The 20,051-nt window shown below is 39.4% G+C and overlaps 1 protein-coding gene across 1 annotated transcript in view; it reads left to right on the top strand.

Annotated features, from left to right (window-relative positions):
- The window catches only part of LOC118767821 (tonsoku-like protein), a 52,769-nt gene extending 36,323 nt beyond the window's left edge, over positions 1–16,446 (top strand). Inside the window, exons 5-8 of the mRNA XM_036513084.1 lie at positions 657–828; positions 13,294–13,399; positions 15,519–15,679; positions 16,321–16,446. Of these exons, the coding sequence (XP_036368977.1) occupies positions 657–828; positions 13,294–13,399; positions 15,519–15,679; positions 16,321–16,446 (565 nt within the window). The remainder of the gene's footprint in view (positions 1–656; positions 829–13,293; positions 13,400–15,518; positions 15,680–16,320) is intronic.
- Positions 16,447–20,051: the final 3,605 nt, after the last annotated feature.

Here is a 20,051-nt window from a genome sequence, read left to right as displayed (position 1 = left end):
TTTTAAGATGGTAGTTTGTGGTTTGATAATAAGGATCTTTTCGGTTTGAACGACAGTTTTTTCTAGCGGTGTCATGAAATTGTCACCCATAATTATGACCCTAGAATCGATCTATTGCATTTCAATCTGTTTTAGGGTTAGAGTTAGGGGTGGGGGAAGGGTATCTTTTTTTCTTCACAAATATAAATAAACCCAATCTGTTTCTTAAACAAGGGACATATTCATACGGCACAGAATGTTTGTTACCTCAATAGACGTCACTGATTGGTTGAAATTGCAGAAAATGAAGAAAAAAAACAACAAATATCTTACAAACTATAGAATTTTCTCAATAAAGCTAAGAGAAAAAGATGTTTTATAAACACATTCTACCAGTATACGAAGTTTAAAATTTTTTAGTTACCTAGAAATTATGTTAAAAACTGCCATTCAAACCGAAAAGATCCGATAATAATGAGTGACCTCATAGTGTTTCTCATTGGTTGAAGATTATAAATATCTAGAGGTAACCATGGGGAACATGAGTAATGTAGACCAAGAGGGAGACCCTTGTTTGTTGTTGTTAGTGGCAGCATGTCTGTCATGGGAGTAACTAAGGGTTATGGGAGTTTAGTTTTTCCTCTTTTTGTCACTCTCTCTCTCTCTCTCACTCGCAGAACAAATGGTTTGGCTGAAGAATTGTTTCGGTGTCAGTTTCTGTTGGCTGACCATTACAATTTGGTTGGGAGTTCTTCCGCTGCTCTACAACACATAGAATCTGCTATAAAATCGGCACTAAAGATGAAAGACAAACACCTGTTGACTGACAGTTACCTCTTGAAATTCCAGGTAAGCTATTTTTCAGAGGACTCGCCCTCATCGTCATCATCATCATCATCACCATCACTATCACCACCACTGTCATCTATTTTCTTCCATACAAAGACAAACACCTGTTGACTGACAGTTACCTCTTGAAATTCCAGGTAAGCTATTTTTCAGAGGACTCGCCCTCATCATCATCATCATCATCATCATCACCATCACTATCACCACCACTGTCATCTATTTTCTTCCATACAAAGACAAACACCTGTTGACTGACAGTTACCTCTTGAAATTCCAGGTAAGCTATTTTTCAGAGGACTCGCCCTCATCGTCATCATCATCATCATCACCATCACTATCACCACCACTGTCATCTATTTTCTTCCATACAAAGACACACACCTGTTGACTGACAGTTACCTCTTGAAATTCCAGGTAAGCTATTTTTCAGAGGACTCGCCCTCATCATCATCATCATCATCATCATCACCATCACTATCACCACCACTGTCATCTATTTTCTTCCATACAAAGACAAACACCTGTTGACTGACAGTTACCTCTTGAAATTCCAGGTAAGCTATTTTTCAGAGGACTCGCCCTCATCGTCATCATCATCATCATCATCACCATCACTATCATCACCACTGTCATCTATTTTCTTCCATACTTGGGTAAGTATCTCATCCGCCTTCCTCCTAACATACTCCGTAATCACCTGGCATAAACAGCAACACTCACACACACAAAAAAAAACAACAAAACATTATTGTTCTCAAGGGCATCCAGCCGTAGAAACACTGCCAAATCTGACTGGGCCTGATGAAGCCTTCCGGCTTCACAGACCCCAGTTAAACCGTCCAACCCATGCTAGCATGGAAAACGGACGCTAAATGATGATGATGATGATGATGATGTTGCTGGATATGTCATGGTTTTACGATCAGATACTGTTCACGTCGCCGACCACTTTACAGCATAGACCAAGTGTATTTTATTTATCATGCGCCCTAGCCTGAAAAGATCTTTCTTCCTGTACCTTGATTCACAGTTGCTGTTCATCTAAATTACCTGCATCGCAATTTGTACAGTACACATCTCTGTTAATCATCATCATCGTCATCATTTAAATCTGTTTTCCATGCTGGCATGGGGTGGATGGTTTTTGTTTGTTCCTTCTCGAGCCATGCCTGGCTCATAAGGGCCAGTTTCCTAGGCGTAGAGGTTCCCCACCTATAAGTAAAGCTTATCTGGGAGACTAAACTATATCATGATTAATAGTAACCAATATTTCACCAAGCTACATACTATTCAGAAATGATCTAAATACTGCCTCAAAGTGTTATGTAGGGCCTCACATTTCACCCCACCAAGTGGTTAGAGTTTGTTTGTTCCTTTCCGAGCCATACCTAGCTCATAAGGGCCGGTTTCCTTGGCGTATAGGTTCCCCACCTGGACGGGATGCCGGTCCGTCGCAGGTGAGCTGCAAGATGCAGGAGGAAAGAGTGAGAGAAAGTTGTGGTGAAAGAGTCAGCAAAAATTAGCCATTACCTTCTGCTAGAGCTGCATGGAGCTTGGGTGTTTCGCTCATAAACACACACACATCACCTGGTCTGAGAGTCGAACCCGCGACCCCTCGACCACGAGTCCACTGATGTAACCACTACATCATGTGCCTCCATGTTGGATGGTTTGACTGGAGCTAGTAAGACTGGGGGGGGGGCTGCTCCAGGCTCCATTATCTGTTTTGCCATGGTTTCTATGACTAGATACCCTTCCTAATGCCAACCACTCATCAGTGTACTGATTGCTTATCTGAGAATCTTATCTGCAGAAAAAAATTAAGAGCTTTCTCTTCTTTGCATGAATTGGTTTTGTTGTATCTTAGGAGGGTCATTATACCAATTATTTACACACGCTAGTTGTTTTCACTTCTTTATTATTTATTTCTCAATAGGTTAACTATTTAACCAATTAACTAATCCAGTGGTTCCCAAGCTATGAGTCGCGACCCACAGATGGGTCGCGAATGGAATCTTAGTGGGACGCAAAAAGTTATAAAATTACTCATTAGCTTTGATTAATGTTTCATTAATGTTTTTACTCAGTAGAGTTAAGTGGGTCGTCATAAACTGGTGTGATAAATTGTGGGTCGCGACGCCAAAAAGTTTGGGAACCACTGAACTAATTGATTGTTTCATTAAACATTTGATCAATCAATCAATCATTTGTTTCATTTTTTCATTTCACATTCACAAAGTTGCTGTTTTCTTTGACAAATGTCATAGGTATCATAGGTTGCATTTATTACAGGTGAAACACCACAGCATAATACGATTAAAGGAAGGAAGTGAGTTAGTTCCTATGAAACGTGTCAAAAGTAATCTTAACCTGTTGAGCTGCTTATATTGTGTGGGTAGATGAATTAATTTTACAATTTTTACAATAAAACTCTGTGATTGACTAGAGTGTGGAATAGGGTGACATGAGGTGTCTCTATGATTTACATAAAGTGAAGACTTGTGGCTTAGTGGTTAGGGTGCTTGGCTTATGATTGTAAGGTGATAAGTTCAATTCCTGGCAACATGTTGTGTCCTTGAGAAAGACACTTTATTTCATGTTGCTCCAGTTCACTCAGCTGGCAAAAATGTGTAGTACCTGTATTTCAAAGGGCCAACCATGTCACATCCTTTATCATTCAGAATCTCCCTGATAACAACTTCAAGGTTACGCATATCTGTGAAGTTTCCAACCTCTTCTAGGTTAATTTCACAAGCAAGCTGTTCTGTTGCCAATGCCAGCGCCGCCTTTACTGGCTTCCGTGCCGGTGGCACGTAATAAGCACTAACCGATCGTGGCCGTTGCCAGCCTCGCCTGGCATCTGTGCCGGTGGCACGTAAAAAGCAGCCACTACACTCACGGAGTGGTTGGCGTTAGGAAGGGCATCCAGCTGTAGAAACACTGCCAGATCAGACTGGAGCCTGATGCAGCCTTCTGGCTTCCCAGACCCCGGTTGAACCATCCAACCCATGCTAGCATGGAAAACGAACGTTAAACAATGATGACGATGATGATGAAGCTGTTCTGGAACTCTCATCATCATAACCAATGGTGTGGTGGTTGTAGTGTGTCTTAGATGGATCATTATGCCAATTATAAACACACATACACACACTGGTTCTATTTTGTATCGTTTTTATTCATCAATTGGTTAACCATTTAACCAGTTGGCATTAGGAAGGACATCCAGCTGTAGAAACCAAGCCAAATCAAACTGGACCCTGGTACAGCTCTCCAGCTTACCAGTTTCATTCAAACTGCCTAACCCATGCCAGCATGGAAAACGGACACTAAATGATGAAGATGATGATGATGATAAAGGCGCAGGAGTGGCTGTGTGGTAAGTAGCTTGCTAACCAGCCACATGGTTCCGGGTTCAGTCCCACTGCGTGGCATCTTGGGCAAGTGTCTTCTGCTATAGCCCCGGGCCGACCAATGCCTTGTGAGTGGATTTGATAGACGGAAACTGAAAGAAGCCTGTCGTATATATGTATATATATATATATATATATATATATATATATATATATATATATATATATATATATATATATATATATATATGTGTTTGTGTGTCTGTTTGTCCCCCTAGCATTGCTTGACAACCAATGGTGGTGTGCTTACGTCCCCATCACTTAGCGGTTCGGCAAAAGAGACTGATAGAATAAGTACTGGGCTTACAAAGAATAAGTCCCGGGGTCAATTTGCTCGACTAAAGGAGGTGCTCCAGCATGGCCGCAGTCAAATGACTGAAACAAGTGAAGGAGTAAAAGAGTAATTGATTGTTTGATTACTTATTAGATTAACCTACTCAATTATGTTTATCAAAGTCCTCTCAGCGCCGCTCCTACTTCTTCAATGACTTGCCCTCTTCACTTAGGTTCATCTATGGCTTTAGATAACAAGTGCTTTCGTTCTTGTGTGTGGTTAATAATGTTTGCTCTTCAAAGTGAGAGTGAGGACTAGCGCCAGTTTTTATTTTAATTGCCTGCCATTGAAGGCATATTTAGCTTACTATGAATAGCTTTTAAAGTGGGAATTGATACATCATCATCGTTCTAATGTCTCCTTTTCCATGCTTACATGATAGTCACCTTTTACAACGAACAGCGTCAAGATAAGGAGACGCAGTGACACACACACACACACACACACACACACGTATATACATGTACAGGTGTAGCTGTATGGCTTGCTTTCCAATCACCTGGCTGTGCGTTCAGTCTCACTGCATGCTATGTTGGGCAAGTGTCTTCCACTATACCACCTGGGCCAGCCAAAGTTTTATGAATGGATTTGGAATTATGTGCTTGGACATCATTTGTTGACGTGGTGAAGAACTTCTTAGGCAATCGCTGGGCTGAAAACTACAAGGAGTTTGTGGAAAATCTGTTGAAAAGTCTACAGGACATAGGCCCTAATATGAGTATTAAGGTTCATTTTTTACATAGCCATCTAGATAAATTTCTGGATAATTGTGGCGATAAGCAAGGAGAATGATTCCATCATCATCATCATCATCATCATCATCATCATTTAGCGTCCGTTTTCCATGCTAGCATGGGTTGGACGGTTCAACTGGGGTCTGTGAAGCCAGAAGGCTGCATCAGGCCCAGTCTGATCTGGCAGTGTTTCTACGGCTGGATGCCCTTCCTAACGCCAACCACTCCGCGAGTGTAGTTAGGATATCAAAACAATGGAAGAGTGCTACCAGGGATGGTGGGACAAACGAATGATGGCTGGCTACTGCTGGAGTATCAAAAAAGACTTAAACAACATTGAACATGACAGACAATCAAGAAAGAGAAAATTTTTACCATAGTTCTTATGTTCATGAAGGTTTTATTTCTGCTGTTAGTTTATTTAATGATTTGATGAAAATACTTGTTGGTCTTGGTATATTCAATTGTGTTAAAGGGTTTGATATGTTATTGCAAAAATAATATTTCTCAATAAGCAGACCAATATTTGTTGGTTTAAATACAAATTGAGAGGTTTCTATGATTTTACTTTGAGAAATATTGCCATCAATCAATGTCAAATATACAGAAAACTAATGAAAAAAATGCTGTTTTTTCCAAAAATGAGGCATTTTTGTACAGCAAAAACAGTACCTAACCAAGAAAAAGTAAGGTCATTTTCAGATTCAGCGCCCTCAAATTAGCTAAAAAAGATGTTTGGTGTCTCAACACCATTTCAAAAATTTTTTTGTTGACCAATTTTATAATTAAGGGTACCATCATGCTAGAGATAGCAGTCAAATCTTAACTCTAAAATCACATCAGATATTCATATAGCACCAGGAGAGAAGAAAAAGTGACAAAATAAACTAGCAAAAAATTATTGGATAATTCCAGATCTAGATTTCTAGCTTTGCATAAGAAATGCTTTGCTTCATCAGTGGAATATACACAAGGTAGTACATAAATACAAATATATATATTATATGTATATCATCATCATCGTTTAACGTCCGCTGTCCATGCTAGCATGGGCTGGACGGTTTTGAATGAGGGCTGGCGAACCAGATGGCTGCACCAGGCTCCAATCTTGATTTGGCAGAGTTTCTACAGCTGGATGCCCTTCCTAATGCCAACCACTCCGATAGTGTAGTGGGTGCTTTTTACGTGCCACCGGCACGGGGGGCCAGTCAGGCGGTACTGGCAACGACCTCGCTCGAATCTTTTTACAAATGCCACCAGCACAGGTGCCAGTAAGGCGACATATATATACAACATACGAATACTTACATACACGCATGTATACACACATATATGCATGTATGCACCCGATCAGTTTAAATTTAAAAAAATTTTTTTTATTGCCCACAAGGGGCTGAACATAGAGGGGACAAACAAGAACAGACAAACGGATTAAGTTGATTACATCGACCCCAGTGTCTAACTGGTACTTAATTTATCGACCCCGAAAGGATGAAAGGCATAGTCGACCTTGGCAGAATTTGAACTCAGAACGCAGCAGCGGACGAAATAACACAAAGCATTTAGCCCGGCTTGCTAACGTTTCTGCCAGCTAAACTCCACGTGCTATATGGTCAAAATACCACCATAGTGAATATAATGATGAAGTAAATCTATAAATTTATATAAATAAGGATAAGATCATTATTTTAAATACTGATGACAGCTATGATTTTGGTTTTACTTCATTCAACAGGTCTTCTCAAGCATATCGTATCATATCGCCCAACGCATCAAGGGTACTCTTAGATGAACTGGGCATGCAACACTGGCATTGGCCATAGCTGCAATCTCATGTTAATTGTCGGGTCTTCTCAATCACAGTATATCTCCAAAGGTCTTGGATATATATATATATATATATATATATATATATAGGTCAGAACGCCATGATAGATCATTAGCTCCTACACGCATTTTTTTCTCTCCTTGTTTCTCTCCTTGTTTTTTTTCTTCTGTGTATCTTTCTGTCGAAGAGCGTAGGCTCGAAACGTAAAAGACTTGTTCTATTTCTATTCCTGAGCGCCATACTAATACATTTGTTTGTTTGTACTCCACCTGCCTTCGTCTTTTGTTTATTTTCGTAAACCTTCCTGTTATATATCACGCGCTCACGTCGTCTCACTTTTATCCTATATTCTACCACTACCACTACCAACTCTTACATTTCCTCGATGGACATTAACCTCTCCATTGGATTTTTTTACCTCTAAGGACACCTACCCTCTGGCTGCACCTCTCCTACACGGATCAAAGTGACTTTGTTATTGATGTGAAATCCTTGAAATACACCACGACGTCTACACTTTTAACCTTGATCTTTTCTCTCCTTGTTTCTCTTCTTGATTTTTTCTGTGTATCTTTCTGTCGAAGAGCATAGGCTCAAAACGTAAAAGACTTGTTCTATTTCTATTCCTGAGCGCCATACTAATACATTTGTTTGTTTGTACTCCACCTGCCTTCGTCTTTTGTTTATTTTCGTAAACCTTCCCGTTATATATATATATATATATATAAAATATTATTAGAGACAAAACCACTATTTTGCAAAACAAACAAGGAAGACACTGAATTATTGGAAGTCCACCTGAAGATTGTCGATCAAGACAAGAAACGATTGTAGTGGCGGTTTTTTTGACTATTTATTAAAATTTTATGTATTGATTAAGTCTTTCCTTGTTTGTTTTGCAAAATAGTGGTTTTGTCTCTAATAATATTTTATAATATTTTACTATAAAATTGGATTTAATCCTAAATCTGATTTTTTTCCCTGTAAATTTGGATTTATTCCCTAATATTTATTATTTATATATATATATATATATATATATATATATATATATATATATATATATATATATATATATATATAAAACATATGCATACATACATACATATATGTACATACCTAGATCTATATGTATATATACATGCATATATGGGTACAGGACACCACAAATAAATGTAGAACACGATGAGAAACAAAAACATAAACACAAACAAGGAAATGGACTTTTTTTTAACAACGAATAAACAGAGAACAAGACATACAACACAAGGAACATTCCCCTTCTTCAGCTGCCCCTGCTTTGTCTACTCCGTGTTTTGAAGGCACCATTTATGCATGTATATATACATATAGATGTAGGTATGTATGTATGCATATGTTTTATTTATTAAATTGTTATTATATGATTGAACGCCACTCGTCTTCTTCCAAGTAAGTTTTATATATATATATATATATATATATATATATATATATATATATATAATGAGTTACAAATACTGTTGTCGATGGTGACATATTTTTTGTAGTAAAAGAAATAACAGTCCTCTGGCTGCTATTTCTAATACTTTCGGTATGTGGTCTAGCAACTTGTTGCAAAGACCCTCATTGTTATAATTAGATATATATATATATATATATATATATATATATATATATATATATATATATATATATATAATGAGTTACAAATACTGTTGTCGATGGTGACATATTTTTTGTAGTAAAAGAAATAACAGTCCTCTGGCTGCTATTTCTAATACTTTCGGTATGTGGTCTAGCAACTTGTTGCAAAGACCCTCATTGTTATAATTAGATATATATATATATATATATATATATATATAGTGTAATAAATAAAATATATGCATACATACAAACATATATGTACACAAATAAATGAAAATAAAAAAAGACACAAATTTCCACACGAAAGCACGTGATCTCTGCCCTTGGCATGTAGCCTCAACCGTGTTTTTCTGACGTGAATTTGCTACCCAGGTATCGGTTAACCGAATTATCCATAATAAGATAATTCATTCAACTACTCTTATATATATATATATATATATATATATATATATATATACATACACACATCTGACAAGTTTCTTTTTCCATCTGATCTGAAGCTAAAGCAAAAGACAATAGCCCAAGGTACCATGCTATGGGATTGAACCTGGAACCACACAGCTACACCTGCACTTTCCTCCATACAATTACATGCAAATAATACAATTAAATTACATTGGTAATTTCCTTTATAAGGTACTAGCAGTATTGCCCGGCGTTGCTCGGGTTTGTAAGGGAAATAACTATATAAGCATTTTTAGAGAGTTATAGCCAAAAAATAGCAAAAAATGCATTAAAAATGGGAAAAAAATGATGGTAATTTTTTTTTTAAATCGTTGACTCATCGTAGACATTTTTAGAGAGTTATATAATAGCGAAAAAAATGCATTAAAATGGAAAAAATGATGGTAAATTATTTTTAAAATCGTAGACTCATCGTAGACGCGCGCTAATACCCAGAAGGGCTCGATATGAATCACGACTATAAGATACCCAGTTTGGGTTAAACTGCACCGCAAAATGTGGGAGTAGTTAGGAATCTAAATCGTAGGAGACAGACACACAACCTCTCTTTTATATATAAAGATTGAATGGAATAGTATAGAGGAACAAAATTTTATTTCCTGTCATATGATAGGGTTAAGCTCATTATTGTGGAATTCGGCAACAGTCAGATGATATTACTCTTCCCACCATCTATATGTTTTTTCTATCTTGAATGGAATGTAAATTATAACTTAATTAGAACAAACTAATAAGCATTAAGAAATATGTTAGAACAAATTGATTAATTATGTAGGAGAAATAGAGAAAAATTTAGTGATAAATCATGTGCAAAATAATCATTTATATTTTATCTTCTAATATTCCCCTAATAAAAAAAATATTACATCATTATGGTTTATTGTCCACTTTTCATGCTTGCATGGATCGGGTGGAATTTGTTGAGATAAATCTTTCCACAGTTGCTTACCCTTTCTGTTTCCGATCCTCATTTGTTTCCAGTAAGGTAATATTTCCCATGACCGTACATATAAAAGATTGGAAATGAAGGACACTGCTTGTATGACCACCTTACAACCACCATGTGATGTCGGGGAAAAGAGACAGTAACGTACACATACACATTATTAATCAAAGTATACAGTATTATAATTCAATTCAGTTTTTATTGGCTCAAAAGGCAAAAGCAAGGCCATGTAGGGGGACAGGGAGTTATGTACAGGGAGGGTGGTCATACAAAGAGTTCAGGCCATTTCTGGTCAAGAGAGACTTTGAACCGAGCGGTTGTCGGCATCTTCACTATCTTATCCGGTAGCTTATTCCACGGATCCGCAACCCGGACGGAGAAAGCTCCTCTCCTTCGATTGAGATGAAATCATTGTAGATAGAGCTTTTCGGAGTGACCCCGCAGCCCACACTCTGGAGCAGGAGTGAAGAACAGCTCTTTCGAGAGGTTACACTCTCCGCTTATGATGTTGTGAGCGAGAATGAGATCACCACGGCGGTGGCATTTTTCGAGAGAATAAAGGTCGAGCGTCTTCAGCCTTTCTTCATAAGACAAATGCTTGAGACCAAGAACCATGTGGGTAGCCAGCTTCTGGACTCTTTCGAGATGCTGTATTATAGATCCATTTCAGCTGGTCTTACCAATCAGTTTCACATTAGATATAAAATAACTGGATGTTATATAACAGTACCGTTAAGTAATATCCAGTGTGAAACCGATTAGTAAGATCAGCTAGAATGAATCCACAAAGCAGTCTATTTGGTTAATATAAGTGCTTGGCAGCCCATCTGAGAAATGAGGCTCTCAAGTGGTGGGGTTGTTGTCATTCTCTGGATGGACGATTCATCTTCATCATCATTATCATCATCATCATCATCGTTTAACATCCGCTTTCCATGCTAGCATGGGTTGGACGGTTCAACTGGGGTCAGGGAAGCCCGAAGGCTGCACCAGGCCAGTCAGATCTGGCAGTGTTTCTACAGCTGGATGCCCTTCCTAATGCCAACCACTCCGTGAGTGTAGTGGGTGCTTTTTATGTGCCACCGACACAGGTGCCAGACGAGTCTGGCGAACGGCCACGCTCGGATGGTGTTTTTTATGTGCCACCGACACAGGTGCCAGACGAGGCTGGTGAGCGGCCACGCTCGGATGGTGTTTTTTATGTGTCACTGGCACGGAGGCCAGGCGAGGCTGGCACACACGGATGTATGTGTAAATTTATATATTATGTATGGATGGGTGGATGTATGTATGTAAACTTCTGTAGTTTCTGTTTCTCAATTTTACTCACAAAATGAGGAGGGGATGGACTTTGGTTCGAGATGCCTCGAGGGTGTTAGTAGAAGCCGACTCAACCCGCCCAGGGTGATTGTCGCCACAAGTACAAGTCCATATTTTCCTTAAAAAATATCTCAAAAAATTACCCTAAGTCCTATATGTGTAGTTTTGCCAATGTTACATGCTGAAATTGGGGTGCATCTAATATGTTCATGAGTGTTTTATGCCATCAAATACTGTAGTTGAAAGGGAAGCGAGAATTCCATGTCTTGTAGTTAAAACTGAAATGTATCTGAAAGGAGAGAAGGCATAGGCTCAGTGGTTAGAGCGTCGAGCTTACGATCATGAGGTTGTGAGCTCGAATCCCGGACCGGGCTGCGTGTTGTGTTCTTGAGCAAGACACTTTATTTCATGTTGCTCCAGTTCACTCAGCTGTAGAAATGAGTTGTGACGTCACTGGTGCCAAGCTGTGTCGGCCCCTTTGCCTTTCCCTTGGATAACACTGGTGGCGTGGAGAGGGGAGGCCGGTATGCATGGGCGACTGCTGGTCTTCCATAAACCATCTTGCCCAGACTTGTAACTAGGAGGGTAACTTTCTAGGTGCAATCCCATGGTCAGTGTCGTGACCGAAAGGGGTCCCCCCCCTCGATCTGAAAGGGAAGAGAGGTTCCATGTGTTGTAGGCGAAATGAAGCCATGAATATTGAATATTTTTCTTTCTTTTCCTTTCCTTCTTATAACAGAGAAGTCATGCGGCCTAGTAGCTAAAGTGTTGCACTCATGATTGCAAGATCGCGGTTTCAGTTCCTAGACTGGGCGGTGCATTGTGTTCTTGAACAAAACCCTTCATTTCCCACTGCTCCAATTCACTCAGTTATAAATGGGTAACTCTGCAAAGGATCGGTGTCCTGTTCAGGGGGACCATTGTGATCTGGGATCTTTTCGGTTTGAACGGCAGTTTTTTCTAGCGGTGTCATATGAAATTGTCACCCATAATTATGACCCTAGTATCGATCTATTGCATTTCAATCTGTTTTAGGGTTAAGGGTTAGGGGTGGGGGGAAGGGTATCTTTTTTTCTTCACAAATGTAAATAAACCCAATCTGTTTCTTAAACGAGGGACATATTCATACAGCACAGAATGTTTTTTTTACCTCAGTGGACGTCATTGATTGGTTGAAATTGCAGAAATTGAAGGAAAAAAAAACCAACAAATATCTTGCAAACTGTAGAATTTTCTCAATAAAGCCAAGAGAAAAAGATGTTTTATAAACACATTCTACCAGTATACGAAGTTTAAAAGTGTTTAGTTACCTAGAAATTATGTTAAAAACTTCCGTTCAAACCAAAAAGATCCCAATCTGTTTCTTAAACGAGGGACATATTCATACGGCACAGAATGTTTTTTTTTACCTCAATAGACGTCATTGATTGGTTGAAATTGAAGAAATTGAAGGAAAAAAAACAACAAATATCTTACAAACCGTAGAATTTTCTCAATAAAACCAAGAGAAAAAGATGTTTTATAAACACATTCTACCAGTATACGAAGTTTAACATTTTTTTAGTCACCTAGAAATTATTTTTAAAAACTACCGTTCAAACCGAAAAGATCCGTGATCTTGGTTACTTATATGCCATGGAATCTAGGCAACCAGTCCTATGAGTCCTAGGCCTCAAGACAATACTTACTGACGACTATGTTTATTTAAACCACCACACACTGCCTTCTATGTCCATGCTTATATTTTGCTCTTCTAAGCCCTATTTTTGGTTTCTCTCACATTGCCTTTCCAGATATGCTTTGAAGCTGGACAATACGGAGTAGCACGCCATTCTTTGAAAAAGCTGGTTAACATTGGCTTCAATGATGACAGGAAACTGAAAAAATTTTATAGCATTGGTGAGTTATTTTCTGATATAAATCTATGTAATAATGCAGTTTAAAATAATTCAATCCATCTCTACTGTTCAATATAAATCCATAATTCAATGCTGAGAAATACTACATCATAAGGAGTGGCTGTGTGGTAAGTAGCTTGTTTACCAACCACATGGTTCCGGGTTCAGTCCCACTGCGTAGCACCTTGGGCAAGTGTCTTCTACTATAGCCTCGGGCCGACCAAAGCCTTGTGAGTGGATTTGGTAGACGGAAACTGAAAGAAGCCCGTCGTATATATGTATATATATATGTGTGTGTATATGTTTGTGTGTCTGTGTTTGTCCCCTCCCAACATCGCTTGACAACCGATGCTGGTGTGTTTATGTCCCCGTTACTTAGCGGTTCGGCAAAAAGAGACCGATAGAATAAGTACTGGGCTTACGAAAGAATAAGACCCGGGGTCGAGTTGCTCGATTAAAGGCGGTGCTCCAGCATGGCCGCAGTCAAATGACTGAAACAAGTAAAAGAGTAAGAGTCACCATCATACAAGAGGGGTCATATATTTTTGGTCTTTTGTGAAAACATGGCCAAGGGGAAATATTACATGGCTTAGAAACTAGTGAGGGTTAGCAAGAGGAAGAGCATCCCATTGTAAAATATCTAACTTAACAAATTCTATCTGACCCATGCAAGCATGCAAAAGTTAAATCAGCAACAATGAGAATGGTGATGATAACGACGTATAATACATAAGTATTATCAAAAGAAGTCATCAAGTATGTATATAAATAATTGCTTAACTGCAAATTAAGACATTCCTGGAAGTATGAGTAATGGTGGTAAAATCTTTGAAATAAAAAAAGATATATTAACTTCAGAAATTAACACATTTGTCATCAAATTTCTGTAGAAATACATTACTCTTTTACTCTTTTACTTGTTTCAGTCATTTGACTGTCGCCATGCTGGAGCACCGACTTTAGTCAAGCAAATCGACCCCGGGACTTATTCTTTGTAAGGCCAGTACTTATTCTATCGGTCTCTTTTGCTGAACCGCTAAGTAACGGGGACATAAACACACCAGCATCGGTTGTCAAGCAATGCTAGGGGGACAAACACACACACACACACACACACACATATATATATATACACGACAGGCTTCTTTCAGTTTCCGTCTACCAAATCCACTCACAAGGCATTGGTCGGCCCGGGGCTATAGCAGAAGACACTTGCCCAAGATACCACGCAGTGGGACTGAACCCGGAACCATGTGGTTGGTTAACAAGCTACTTACCACACAGCCACTCCTGCGCATTTTTCTCAATTAATTTTTAAAACAATAAAGGATTTAAATAACTTGGTCATTATTAATTTGTTGTTAGGAACATAAATCAACAGTAAAAGTTGATTAGGTTTTCATTTCGATAACCTTAAAACAAAAAGTTCACATCATAAAAACAGAGTTGAAGTGGATTGTTTTTTTACAACTAAACATATTTTCTTAGTGTGTAGAATAAATGAACACCTAGTTGGTCTTACTTTTAAAAATATGAACCACAGGAGAGCTGGTTGCTAAAAGAGAAGCATGTCTCACTAACTTTGCATGGTTTTGCCACAAGTTATCCCTCTCTCTCTCTCTTTCGGAGAGGCACAAGCACCTACACGCACATATACACACACGGCAGTAACTTCCGCCTGCCGAATTCAATCACAAAGCTTCGGTCAGCTCGGGGCTATAGCGGAAGACACCTACCCAAAGTGCCACACAGTGGGATATTTATGGGAAGTAAATATGTTTGTTAACCTTTTTGATAACAACTCGCCTGAAACTGCCTCCAGCTCTGAAGTACAAATGTCTTGTTTACAAAAGTTCTCATTTAAAATCTTCCACCAAACTTTCGTCACAATTTATGTTCCTACAACCAGCTTAATGATAACTAAGAAGAAGAATCACCATGTTGTGCACATATAGTTGTGATGCCTGGTGTACTCTTATCAGGCAGGTAGCCATGGTGGGTATATTGAACTTTGTATATTTATACCCTGGTGTCACTTTGATGGTATGCATTGTTCTTGCACTCAATAATAATATTAACATTTTTAAAATGAAATTATTCAATCTTTTCTTCTCCAACAGCTCAGAAGAGTGAAATAGTCCAGGACAAACTGACAACACTAGAGAAAAAATCATCAGATAGCGAGAATATCAAGAGCCTGATGAAACAATATGAGATGCTAGCGGATTATTCTGTTGATTTGTCTTTCTACAAACTGGCCATCAGATATTACCTTAAAGTGGTATGTTGATATTTTGTACTCTTTTTCATTCAGTCTTGTACTCTATTTTGACTTGGTTTTCAGATACTCTCTTAAAACACTTTCATCATCCTTATTGTTTTAATGTCTACTTTTCCATGCTTGCATGGGTTTGACAGATTTTTTTTTTATAGCTGGATGCCCTTCCTGTCACCAACCTGCACTTGTTTCCAAGCAAAGTGAGACAGTGTCACGTGACAACTTGCTGGGGTTGCCTGACAGGTGACGGTCGTTTAGAAAAAGCATGGGCTAAAACTACGCGCCTTCACTAGTCAGTTAAGGTGAGACAGTGTCACGTAACAACTTGCTGGGGCTGCCTGCTGGAGCCTATGTGACAGGTATTTAAAGGGAAAAATTTGACAAGACAGTCAGTCACCGGCTGACACTCGCTGATGATACATCGAAGAGGCCAGGGAACAGAAGAAAGGAGACATGCATCCAACACCAGAGCTGAAGACACCTCCGAAAGGGGGGGGTCCCACCACATCAAAACGGTACAGGAGTAGAGGCCGAAACCGGACGTGGTTCCTCCTGATGATGCCTTGAGCTAACTGGATCCTATAAAGGAGCTGTTGTGGTAGCAGACCACGAAACACGGTTGTAATTCCTTTTCCCATGGCCAGATGTGTTCTCACAAAATATCAGAAATGAACAATACTGCTTGTATGGCAGAAATGAACAATACTGCTTGTATGGCAGAAATGAACAATACTGCTTGTATCACACAGTGTCAATCCAAGGAGACATAATTATTCACACACTTACACTCATATCATCATTATCATCATCATTGTTTAACATCCGCCTCCCATGCTGGCATGGGTTGGACCTCCTTCAAAATGTTCCCACACCTCAGCTGAGAGGTCATGTCTTGTGAGTTGCCAGGTAACTTCCTTAAGGCTGGTGCTGTGTAAAAAACGCCCAATACACTCTTTACAGTTGTTGTCATTAAGAAGGGTATCCAGCTTTAGAAACCATACCACCTCACCAACAACAACACTGAACACCTTTTTGATCTCCATGTGTCTAACACACGTGGACATGCCTACAAAGTCAGAAAACAACACAGCTCCCATGACTTTCGGAAACATTTTTTCACGCTCAGAGTTGCTGAAGCATGGAATAAACTGCCTGCGTCAGTTGTTGACTGCCATGAAACTGCATCCTTTAAGGCCCTCATGCTTTCCGAAATCCGCCGAAACTACACCTGATTATATATACACTTTAGATGAGTTGTAGTGCACCTGAGCACTGTACACATTATTATTATACCAAAACAGGCAGTGGAACTTGACACAGTCCTCTGGCTCACCATACACACTTTCCATCTCCTCAGACACATAAATAGAAATATGTTCACACACATAAGGCGAGAGCAGAAAGAGAGAGAAAAACCAGTGAAACATTAAAATGTCTGCTTGCAAATAATTCAGCATTGATTCAACAGCACCAAAATGGCTGTGGAAAAATGTCTTGTGCGTCCTTTCCATTTGTTTGAAGACAATAGGGTATGGGAATTGACTTCTGTTTCTGGCTAGCAGCGCTGTGATCTAGAAGCTGTAGAGAGCTGAGTTTGTTGATTCATCATGGGTGGGCATGGTAGGTAATTGACATCTATTTCTGGCCAGCAGAGCTGGGATCTAGAAGCTGTAGAGAGCTGAGTTTGTTGATTCATCATGGGTGGGCATGGTAGGTAATTGACATCTATTTCTGGCTAGCAGAGCTGGGATCTAGAAGCTGTAGAGAGCTGAGTTTGTTGATTCATCATGGGTGGGCATGGTAGGTAATTGACATCTATTTCTGGCTAGCAGAGCTGTGATCTAGAAGCTGTAGAGAGCTGAGTTTGTTGATTCATCATGGGTGGGCATGGTAGGTAATTGACATCTATTTCTGGCTAGCAGAGCTGGGATCTAGAAGCTGTAGAGAGCTGAGTTTGTTGATTCATCATGGGTGGGCATGGTAGGTAATTGACATCTATTTCTGGCCAGCAGAGCTGGGATCTAGAAGCTGTAGAGAGCTGAGTTTGTTGATTCATCATGGGTGGGCATGGTAGGTAATTGACATCTATTTCTGGCTAGCAGAGCTGGGATCTAGAAGCTGTAGAGAGCTGAGTTTGTTGATTCATCATGGGTGGGCATGGTAGGTAATTGACATCTATTTCTGGCTAGCAGAGCTGGGATCTAGAAGCTGTAGAGAGCTGAGTTTGTTGATTCATCATGGGTGGGCATGGTAGGTAATTGACATCTATTTCTGGCTAGCAGAGCTGGGATCTAGAAGCTGTAGAGAGCTGAGTTTGTTGATTCATCATGGGTGGGCATGGTAGGTAATTGACATCTATTTCTGGCTAGCAGAGCTGGGATCTAGAAGCTGTAGAGAGCTGAGTTTGTTGATTCATCATGGGTGGGCATGGTAGGTAATTGACATCTATTTCTGGCCAGCAGAGCTGGGATCTAGAAGCTGTAGAGAGCTGAGTTTGTTGATTCATCATGGGTGGGCATGGTAGGTAATTGACATCTATTTCTGGCTAGCAGAGCTGTGATCTAGAAGCTGTAGAGAGCTGAGTTTGTTGATTCATCATGGGTGGGCATGGTAGGTAATTGACATCTATTTCTGGCTAGCAGAGCTGTGATCTAGAAGCTGTAGAGAGCTGAGTTTGTTGATTCATCATGGGTGGGCATGGTAGGTAATTGACATCTATTTCTGGCTAGCAGAGCTGGGATCTAGAAGCTGTAGAGAGCTGAGTTTGTTGATTCATCATGGGTGGGCATGGTAGGTAATTGACATCTATTTCTGGCCAGCAGAGCTGGGATCTAGAAGCTGTAGAGAGCTGAGTTTGTTGATTCATCATGGGTGGGCATGGTAGGTAATTGACATCTATTTCTGGCTAGCAGAGCTGTGATCTAGAAGCTGTAGAGAGCTGAGTTTGTTGATTCATCATGGGTGGGCATGGTAGGTAATTGACATCTATTTCTGGCTAGCAGAGCTGGGATCTAGAAGCTGTAGAGAGCTGAGTTTGTTGATTCATCATGGGTGGGCATGGTAGGTAATTGACATCTATTTCTGGCTAGCAGAGCTGGGATCTAGAAGCTGTAGAGAGCTGAGTTTGTTGATTCATCATGGGTGGGCATGGTAGGTAACTAGTTGCTGAAGGGATCATTGTAGGAGTAATAAAAATAAGTAGAAAGAAGAGACAAGATTTTGGTCACTGACACCCAATTAGAGGATCTTTTAACCATTTTTGCTGTCCTCAGCTTTTTTCTTAATTTTTTCCTCCTATGAATCCGTGCTTGTTCTCAGATTCTCGAGTAATATAAAACTTTCCTTTCATAAGTCTCAAGTTACACCTGGATGTTGAAAAACCATTGACACAGATACCAGATAAATATGCTTTTCTTGGGTTTCACATGTCATGCTTAGGACAAGCTAAAGGTTCAAATAAGTCAGGATATTTGTGTTTGTTTTATGTAACAGTAACATCTTCCAGGATGTGAAAACAACACTCCATTGTGTGGTTTGAGTCTTATAGAGTGTTAGCAGCTGAATAACAATAAAGTATATTTTGTATGTTTTAAAAAAGGAAGGTTGGTTTCCAGTATGCAGTTCCCATGTTTTTTTTGTTTTTTTTTTTTGCTATGTTATGCACAAGTGGTGAGCAGAAACCGTCATGAAGCATTGTGAGGTCTAGTACTTGTAATGATTCATGCTTTTAATCAAGTTATTGTGCAAGAAGGAGACGAATAACATTGTGTTTCTAAGTGCAGTTGTTGTGTCATTGTTGGAAGAGAGAGAAATTTGTTTTGTCCCTATACAAGAATGTTTTCCCAAGTCTTTTCATGTTTCTACGAACTTGGACACTTCTCATACAATATAAATGGTTTCTCATACAATAAATGGGTTTTTATGTGAATTATTACGGAGATGTACTTGCATAGCAAGTGACTTGATCTGAGATTGTGTGCTGGAACGAAAACAATTGCAGCGTGGAAGGTGTTTATAAGCCATTTAAGAAACACACAAAACCGCTAGATTCACTTCAACATTTAAATTTAATTTGTCAAAATATTTTCGTTGCTTTGAGACCGCGACCTGTTCACTGACAAAACTTTGAAACCGCGACCTGTTCACTGACAAAACTTTGTACTGCATCTCATGTTGTTGTATATGAATTATATGTTAAACTAATTATCTTAAAAGAAAATTCACACGGGATACCAGATCTGTGTGTGTGTGTATGTGTGCATGCATGGATACGGTCCCACTATGTGGTACTTTGGGTAGTACAAAGGCGGCGAGCTGGCAGAAACATTAGCACGGTGCACGAAATGCTTAGCGGTATTTCGTCTGGCGCTACGTT

The sequence above is a fragment of the Octopus sinensis genome, linkage group LG24 (assembly GCF_006345805.1).
Source record: "Octopus sinensis linkage group LG24, ASM634580v1, whole genome shotgun sequence".
In the NCBI taxonomy this organism is placed as follows: domain Eukaryota; kingdom Metazoa; phylum Mollusca; class Cephalopoda; order Octopoda; family Octopodidae; genus Octopus; species Octopus sinensis.
The sequence above is the reverse complement of the archived record's forward strand: the minus strand, read 5'-3'. Positions and strand labels throughout refer to the sequence as shown.